Genomic DNA, 10,247 nt, shown 5'->3' on the forward strand with positions numbered 1-10,247 from the left:
ATCTTTAAACTACGCTTGTGACCCTAATTTGATGGTTGAAAAGATTTTATGTAATGAACGAAAGTTTTTGTTTCTTGGGAGACAACCCCAACCGAGTTGATTTGGTAACTACAAGGTTTAATTTTTAGTTTAACTCTCTATTGGAGTTGTCTATTAGACTTAAGCTGGTTTACTTCATTGTGATTATTTACTGACTAGAGTCACAAATCGGGATTCACCCAAAACGCACATATGAGTAGCGACAAGCCGACAACAGACTTTCACATATATCAAAAGTTTTGTTTTGTTTTGTTTTTTGTTTTTTGTTTTGTTTTGTTTTGTTTTTTTTTTTCTGTTATCAGAAATAATGCCCATTGTATGTAATGAAAGTCCAAATTATTATTATTATTTTTAAAATAAGGGGATGATAAATTATTTAATTGAAAGAAGATGATATACTATCATTATGTTTTCTTGCTTCCTAAGGAGAGACTTGTTGGGCAACAAGAGAGACAACTGACCAACCAAAAACAACGGCGGGTTAAGAGGACAACATTGCTTGAAGGGATAGATTTTTTTTAATTAAATAATATGAGCTTTGGCATTTGTTAATCATATTAATTTAGAGTTGTGTTATTATTTAATTCTTCTTAGGGGGGTTTTTCCAACTTGTATTGTTACTTAATTCGAAGTAAAGTCTTAAATAAGAATAATTAGACTTTATTTCTGCACAAAATATGGGTCCAAATGAGGAGAATAGTTCAAATTTTTCTAAGGCTAGTTTATTGGAAAAACAATTCAAACTTTTGTGTGGTATGGTAATATTTAATTTAATATGATTATAGTTAATATATGAGCAAATATTACATTGTAACGGAGTCGATAGTACTCAAAAAAAATATGATAATAGCTTGGTTCATGCTAAAATGCATGTATTAACCTTATTAACGAAATTAAAAGCGAGTCAATTTTAATCAGGTTGATCATATAATTAACTTGATAACTGATGGGTGTCGAAGCCAACAAATAATAAATACTTACTCTTAAGAATTGTAATAGTGACGAGTAAGGTCGTACCCACAGAGATTGGTTAGACTTATCTTTAGCAATAAATTTAATAAATAATGAAATGAGAATCGAAACTTAAATAGCAACAATAAAATGGAAAATGGAAAATAATATCAAACAGCAAATAATTATCAAGAAAATGTCAATGGCAAATAGTATCCAACCCAAGGAATAATATCAGCTTAATTCTAACAAGACAGATATTGATATGCAAGCCAAACTAACTTTACTCTTTACTAGATTGGTTATGGTTATTAACAAGCTCTAACAACCTGTCTTTCCTTACTTCGTCGGTAATTAAAACAAGCTCTTTAATTACTTCCCTAGCTAATAAACAACCCTAAACAAGCTCTTAGGATTTAATTTACTAACAGCATTATCGAATTAGAAAGACTACCAATCTTAGCCAACAAACTCATAAGCTCGGTTCATTTAAGCTAGACTATATATCTCCATAACACAAAACGAAAATCAGTTATAATCAAATTGTGCTATTTGCTACTAACATCAAAACACTTAAACAATTACGGATTCAAGGTTCTGACTAGCAATATAATAACTTGACAATTGAACAATGGGCCCTATTGCGTCAATTAACCAAGCATTAATTCATATATATGAATATAACGGAAGATATATAGATAATAAAGCGCAAAGAATAATTAAGGCTAAATAAAGCTTACTGGTCTTGTAGAATCAAACTTCCATAATCCTTGAATTGGAAAAATAAGAACTCAGCAGGACATCGCAGGGAGTCTTTACAAATAAATATAAATTGATTCTATACAAACTGATGATGTCTACTGAAAACCTACGTTCCAATTTATATTAATTCTGGAACAATTTTGTCCGTAAAAGAAACTTGTGGTCGAAATCATAGTAATTGAAACCGTCCACACACGTCGCACGTAGCTGTCCGATTCCGCCGCTGCAGTACGTGGAGTCGTCGCCGCAAGCTAGTTCGTTGGATCGCTGCAACCTACGTACGTAAGTAAAAAATAAATGAAATTAAAACTAAAAACAAGTTGGGCCTACGTACTAAAAAACAAAAGAAAATAAAATAAAACTTAAAAACATATAATAAAATAAAGGGTAGAAGTTTGGGTTGCTGAATTCATAATATAATAAAACAAATAAAATAATTTAGTAGGTTAAATTAACAATTAACAATTTAATATAAAGAAACAAGATTAGTCCAAAAATATTTATTAACCATAATTATTAACATAATTATTATATTAGTATAAAATATAAAATAAAGTTTAAAATAAATATAATGTAAAATAAATAAAACTAATTTATTATAGAAATTAATTTAAATTAAATATAAAAATAGTGCTTATCAAAATTCCCCACACTAATCATTTGCTTGTCCTCAAGCAAAGACATTATTTAGGAAAACATAAAAACTCATAACACTTCATGAACATTGGTCTCAAACACATTATAAATAATTAGCTAGCAATTTATTTGAAAATGGAGTAAACTAAATAACCAAGCCCTCACGGGTATATCACTCATCACTCAAAAGTGTTTGAAGGGTTTATAGATTTCACTCAAATCGATTCCTATAGAAATGCTCTACCATAGGCTTGCATATCTTCTCATTCTCCACTACAAGATAACATGCATGATCAAATCATAAGGACTTTCTTCAAGGTTGTAATGGGGCTTAGGGCAAAGGGTAGGAAATATTTGGAAAAGTAGTTCAAAAAGCCTTCAAAACTAGAGGAGCATGAATAAATGAACTTACTCAAAAGACCAAATGAACCCAATCACTCTTGTTATTTTGATAGCTCAACTCCAACCAAATAAACTATCACATCCCATGAGACCATAAACTATTCATATCTTATTCAGCAGACTGTACTACTAACAACCAAAAATGATAATTTCATTTTCTCTTTTTCTCTTTTTCTCTTTTATGTACTACTACTTTCGTTATTTTTTTCTTCTTTTTTTTTTTTTTTTTTTTTTGTAGAAGAAGAAAGACACTTTCCATCATACATTTCACCCTCTTTAGTTTAGAAACAACCTCAAATGAAACAACTACATCAACTCATTTTTTTTTTTTTTTTGAAGATACCAACCAAAAAGTTCATAGAACTCCAATGACAATTGCATTATTCTCACTCATATAGACACTTTTGCCAACTTCTTTCCCCACACTCAGTCTTTATTCATTTACCCAATCAAAGCTCCCCTAGTCCTCTAGGCAAGGTTATGGAAATTAATTTAAGGTATGAGGCTTATTATAATGTGGCTCATAAGAACAAAAATACGGTTGACAGGCTCAAAGTGGGTGACAAAGGAAAATAATTACGGTATGAACAGGCTATTTGGCTAGTGAGGCTAAAAATCAAAGATGGCCTTAATCATATTAAGATCATGCATGAATCAAATTAGCTTTAAAGAGAATCAAGGCAAGTTCTAGAGATACAAGTCTATGGAAGATATCACACAAGAACAAAATAATTGGACTGAAGTGTCAGTCAAAGGCTCAAATATCTCACAGGTTCATGCTTGGTTAGTTTAGCCACCACCATATCAAACAAAGCACTAATTAAATACTCATAATATGCAAGACCATTTATTCAATTATGTTATGAATTTTAGTAAAAATATTTTTTTTTCTGAAAAATTTTAGTAGAAAAAGAAAGATTTTTTTTTTGACGAGAAGAAAATAAGAAAATAATCATATCCCCTCCCCACACTTATTCTCAACATTGTCCTCAATTGTTGAATAAAATTAAAAATATATAAAAAAAAAAATTAAAACAAGTAAACAAATTTATTTAAAGAATGGAACAAACTCCCCTGATTATAAGTGGCATGTCACTGGACATCATCTCCTTTCAATCTTCATAAACGGGGTACTGCAAACCAATCTCCTCGACGTTATATGCCTGAAAACCTTCATAAAATGGCTTTAAACGGTGACCATTCACTCTAAAAGTTTTTCCAGTTTCTAAACTGTGTATTTCAACTGCACCATGAGGAAAAACATTAGTGACAACAAAAGGTCCTACCCATCTAGAGCGTAATTTACCAGGAAATAGTTTCAATCTAGAATGATAAAGTAAAACTTTTTGACCAATAGAAAATATTTTCCTGGAAATCTTTTGATCATGAAATGCTTTTGTTTTTTCCTTGTAAATTCTAGAGCTTTCGTATGCATCATTACGAATTTCTTCAAGCTCTTGCAGCTGCAACTTCCTCAACTCACCAGTTTCATCCATCCTCATATTACATTGCTTAACAGCCCAATACGCCTTGTGTTCCAGCTCAACAGGAAGGTGGCACGGTTTACCAAATACTAAACGATAAGGAGACATACCTATTGGAGTTTTGTAGGCTGTTCGATAAGCCCATAAAGCATCATCAAGTCGTGTACTCCAATCTTTCCTGTTTGGGTTAACAGTCTTTTCAAGTATGGACTTGATTTCCTTGTTTGAGATTTCGGCTTGTCCATTGCATTGTGGATGGTAACCTGTAGAAATACGGTGAGTAACATCATACTTTTTCATCAATGCTTCCACAATTCTATTGCAAAAATGAGTTCCACGGTCGCTTATTATTGCTCTTGGCATCCCAAACCTGGTAAAAATATTAGATTTAACAAACTCAACAACAACTTTAGCAGAGTCAGTCCGGGTAGCTTTGGCTTCGACCCACTTTGACACATAATCGACAGCAAGAATAATGTAGACATTATGGTAAGAAGAAGGAAAAGGTCCCATAAAATCAATACCCCAAACATCAAATATTTCACAAACAAGAATAGGGGTAAGTGGCATTTGATCCCTATAACCCAAATTTCCAGTTTTTTGACACTGTTCACATGTTTTGCAAAACATATAGCAATCACGGAATAGAGATGGCCAAAATAAACCACATTCCAACACTTTACGAGCTGTTCTTTTTGGACCAAAATGTCCTCCACATGCGTATGAATGACAAAAATTCAAAATGGAAGGAATTTCTGCTTGAGATACACACCTGCGGATTATTTGATCAGAACAATGCTTCCACAAATAAGGGTCATCCCAAACGTAGTATTTAGCATCACTCTTTATTTTATCTTTTTGAGATTTAGATAAATCAGCGGGTAATGTTCTGGTAACTAAGTAGTTCACAATATCAGCATACCAGGGAATTGTCTTTTGGACAGAAAAAAGATGTTCATCAGGAAAATCATCTTGTAATGGCGAAGGTTTTTCACTTGTGATCAGCCTGCTAAGGTGATCAGCAACTAAATTTTCTGCACCATTTTTATCTCGTATCTCCAAGTTAAACTCTTGTAATAAGAGCATCCATCGAATAAGTCTGGGCTTTGCTTCTTTCTTTGAAAGCAAGTACTTTAGAGCTGCATGGTCAGAATAAACAATCACTTTAGTACCAAGTAAATACGAACGGAATTTTTCTAAAGCGAAGACAATAGCTAAAAGTTCTTTTTCTGTTGTGGTATAATTGCTTTGTGCAATATCAAGTGTTCTTGAAGCATAATAGATAACGTGTGAAACTCTTCCAACTTTTTGCCCAAGTACAGCACCAACTGCATAATTGCTGGCATCACACATAAGTTCAAATGGAAGATCCCAATTTGGTGACTGAATTATTGGTGCGGATGTCAACATATCTTTTAGTGTATCAAATGCATTTTTGCATGCCTCATCGAACTCAAATGTCACATCTTTTTGCAACAATCGGCACAATGGATTGCTAATCTTTGAGAAGTCCTTTATAAATCTCCTGTAGAAACCTGCATGACCAAGAAAAGAACGAACCTCCCGTACACTAGTAGGGTAAGGCAAAGATTTAATAACGTCTACCTTAGCTCTATCCACTTCAATTCCTTTAGAAGATACTACGTGACCCAAAATAATGCCTTGATCAACCATGAAGTGACATTTTTCAAAATTTAAAATAAGGTTTGTTTCAATGCATCTTTCGAGCACTTTTGTGAGGTTAGCTAAACATGCATCAAAGGAATCGCCATACACTGTAAAGTCATCCATGAATACCTCTATAAAAATCTCTACAAAATCTGAAAAGATACTAACCATACACCTTTGAAATGTAGCAGGAGCATTGCAAAGACCAAAGGGCATCCATCGAAATGTAGCAGGAGCATTGCAAAGACCAAAGGGCATCCATCGAAATGCAAAGGTGCCAAATGGGCAGGTGAAAGTAGTCTTTTCTTGGTCTTCAGGTGCAACTGGAATCTGATGAAAACCTGAAAAACCGTCAAGGCAACAATAATGCGAACGACCTGCTAAACGTTCACCGTCAAGGCAACAATAATGCGAACGACCTGCTAAACGTTCAAGCATTTGATCAATAAAAGGGAGTGGGAAATGATCTTTCCTAGTCGATGCATTTCATTTCCTGTAATCTACACACATTCGCCACCCATTTTGTATACGAGTGGGTACCAACTCTCCATCATCATTTTCTATCACTGTTATACCTGTTTTCTTTGGGACAACGTGCACAGGACTTACCCATTTGCTATCCGAAATTGGATAGATTATACCTGCATCAAGGAGTTTCAGGATCTCTTTCTTAACCACTTCCATCATGGGTGGGTTCAATCGGCGCTGGGGTTGTTTAGAAGGTTTACAATCGTCTTCCAATAATATCCGGTGCATACAAGTGGAAGGGCTCAATCCCTTAATGTCAGCTATAGTCCAACCTATAGCTTCCTTATATTCTCTAAGCACTCGGACCAACTTTTCTTCTTCCAATGTAGACAATTTGTTGGAAATTAGCACGGGAAGAGTCTCTCCATCCCCTAAGAATGCATACTTTAGATGATCTGGCAATGGTTTCAGTTCTATCTTTGGGGCCTGTATAACAGAAGGATGGAGTTTTGTGCTAGATGTAGGCAATTCAATATAATGAACATTACATTGAATTGGCTTTAGTGATTCCAACTCATGAACAATATCCTGCAACTCAAAATTCAAAGAAAACTGATTCATGATTTTCTTTAATCCATCTGGGGTAAAATTCATGTTTAGTGCAACCTCTAAGGCATCATTATCAGTCAAATAAGAAATTTTCTGCACGAGAGGGTCGACAGCATCTATTAGAGAAACATGTGACACATCATCAGGATATTTCATGGCATTATAAATGTTAAACTNTAATAAGATCAATGAAGAATTTGGAGAATTGTCTTCTTCCATGTCTAACACATAAAAATCAGCTGGAAAAATCAATCCATCAACTTGTACTAAAACATCATCCAGAACCCCGACAGGATAAACATTAGATCTATCAGCAAGTTGAACAATTACACCAGTTTCTTTTAAGGAACCAACATTTAAAGATGAGTAAATAGATAAAGGCATCACATTAATTGAAGCTCCTAGATCTAACATTGCTTTTTCAACGTTAACATTTCCAATTTTGCAAGGGATAGTGAACATACCTGGATCTTTGCATTTAGGAGGCAACTTTTTTTGTAAAACGGCAGAAATATTTTCTCCCATGCTCACCATTTCATTGCCTTTTAATTTTCTTTTATTGGTGCACAACTCCTTGAGAAACTTAGCATATCGAGGAATTTGTTTAATAGCATCTAGTAAAGGAATATTTACCTCAACCTTTCGAAATGTCTCAAGTATTTCTTTTTGTTCTTCCACCTTTTTTGATTTTGCCAATCTACTAGGAAAAGGAGGAGGAATTACCAAAGTCTCTGGGCTTTCTTTGACAAGTTTTTGATCATTTTGGGGTGGATGGACTTCTTTTTCATCTCGATTGTGTTTGCTTCTCACTGGAGTAGGTTCTGGCAACTCTTTTCCACTTCTCAAGGTAACTGCACTTGCATTTTGCTTCGGATTTACAATAGTTTGTGAGGGTAACTTACCTTGAGATTCCAATCTACTCACGGTAGATGCTAGCTGGCTCATCTGACTTTCTAAGTGTTGAATACTTGTTCTTGTTTCTTGCTGAAATTGTTGTGTTTGCTGTTGAAATTGCTGTGTGTTAGTGGCAAGTGACTTAACAATATCCTCCAATGACATACTTGAATTAGCAGATGGTTGTTGTGAAGATGAAGATTGTTGTTGAATAGGTTGTCTAGGCTGAAACTGTGGAAACTGTGGACGTGGCTTGTAGCTGAAATTTGGATGATCCCTCCATCCTGGATTGTACGTATTTGAATAGGGATCATAATTTCGTTGTGGTTGGCCTGGAAACCCTCCAATTGCGTTAGCTTGCTCACAAGAATCATATTGAAGTGTCGGACACATGTCAGTTTGGTGTCCAGTAGCAGCACATATCCCACAAGCTTTTACCTGATGCGTACCTCCTAGAGCTAACTGTTGAACAAGAGTAGTTAAGTGAGATACTTTATTCTCAAGAGAAGAAACGTTTACCTCATTCACCCTTCTAGAAGGTATGTCCTGTCTACATCCAAATTGTTGTGAATTGGCAGCCATTATAGATATCAAATCTCTAGCTTCACGAGGAGTTTTGTTCACTATAGCGCCTCCACTAGCCGCATCCATCATCTTTCTTTCCATGGAAAGCAATCCCTCATAAAAGTATTGAATGAGGAGCTGTTCAGAAACTCCATGTTGAGGGCAACTTGCACACAATTGCTTGAAACGTTCCCAGTACTCGTGGAGAGTCTCTGTGTCTCTTTGTTTGATGCCACATATTTCCCTTCTAATGCTGGCAGCTCGTGATGCTGGGAAAAACTTTTCAAGAAATAATTTTACCATTTCATCCCAAGTGTTTATTGAGCCCGAAGGAAGGTAAAATAACCAATCCTTTGCTCTATCGGCTAATGAGAATGGGAAAGCACGTAGTTTGATTTGATCTTCCGTCACTCTTTGCGGTTTGAAGCTCGAACACACCACGTGGAACTCCTTTAGGTGCTTATGCGGATCTTCATTTTCAAGACCACGAAATGTTGGGAGTAGTTGAATCAAACCCGACCTTAATTCAAAACCAACCTCTAAGGCAGGATGTTGAATACAAAGGGGTTGTTGATTTAGATTTGGTGCAGAAAGCTCCCTTAAAGTTCTTTGTTCTTCAGCCACTACTTGTTGTTCGGCCATTGTTTGCTCTTTTTCAGAATCGCAACAAGATGCAATTGATTCAGTTGTGGTAGTTGATTGAACAGATGTTGATGAAAGTACTCTACTTTTACGTAATCTAGTCTCCTTTCTTAACTTCTTAGCAGTCTTCTCAATCTCAAGATCGTATTGCAATTGACCCGTACGAGAAGAACGTGGCATAAAAATAAATCTAATTGACACCAATCCCTGGCAACGGCGCCAAAAATTTGATGGGTGTCGAAACCAACAAATAATAAATACTTACTCTTAAGAATTGTAATAGTGACGAGTAAGGTCGTACCCACAGAGATTGGTTAGACTTATCTTTAACAATAAATTTAATAAATAATGAAATGAGAATCGAAACTTAAATAGCAACAATAAAATGGAAAATGGAAAATAATATCAAACAGCAAATAATTATCAAGAAAATGTCAATGGCAAATAGTATCCAACCCAAGGAATAATATCAGCTTAATTCTAACAAGACAGATATTGATATGCAAGCCAAACTAACTTTACTCTTTACTAGATTGGTTATGGTTATTAACAAGCTCTAACAACCTGTCTTTCCTTACTTCGTCGGTAATTAAAACAAGCTCTTTAATTACTTCCCTAGCTAATAAACAACCCTAAACAAGCTCTTAGGATTTAATTTACTAATAGCATTATCGAATTAGAAAGACTACCAATCTTAGCCAACAAACTCATAAGCTCGGTTCATTTAAGCTAGACTATATATCTCCATAACACAAAACGAAAATCAGTTATAATCAAATTGTGCTATTTGCTACTAACATCAAAACACTTAAACAATTACGGATTCAAGGTTCTGACTAGCAATATAATAACTTGACAATTGAACAATGGGCCCTATTGCGTCAATTAACCAAGCATTAATTCATATATATGAATATAACGGAAGATATATAGATAATAAAGCGCAAAGAATAATTAAGGCTAAATAAAGCTTACTGGTCTTGTAGAATCAAACTTCCATAATCCTTGAATTGGAAAAATAAGAACTCAGCAGGACATCGCAGGGAGTCTTTACAAATAAATATAAATTGATTCTATACAAACTGATGATGTCTACTGAAAACCTACGTTCCAATTTATATTAATTCT

General features: G+C 34.5%; 1 protein-coding gene across 1 annotated transcript; it reads right to left on the reverse strand.

The window, feature by feature from the left end:
* Positions 1-7,039: 7,039 nt before the first annotated feature.
* LOC116032324 lies at positions 7,040-9,119 on the reverse strand. The gene is made up of 2 exons (XM_031274825.1): positions 7,119-9,119; positions 7,040-7,048 (listed from the first exon to the last, which is right to left on the reverse strand). Exons 1-2 carry the CDS (start codon positions 9,117-9,119, stop codon positions 7,040-7,042), a joined length of 2,010 nt encoding a protein of 669 aa, XP_031130685.1.
* Between the last annotated feature and the right edge of the window lie 1,128 nt (positions 9,120-10,247).

This window comes from Ipomoea triloba, chromosome 10 (genome assembly GCF_003576645.1).
Source record: "Ipomoea triloba cultivar NCNSP0323 chromosome 10, ASM357664v1".
Classification (NCBI taxonomy): domain Eukaryota; kingdom Viridiplantae; phylum Streptophyta; class Magnoliopsida; order Solanales; family Convolvulaceae; genus Ipomoea; species Ipomoea triloba.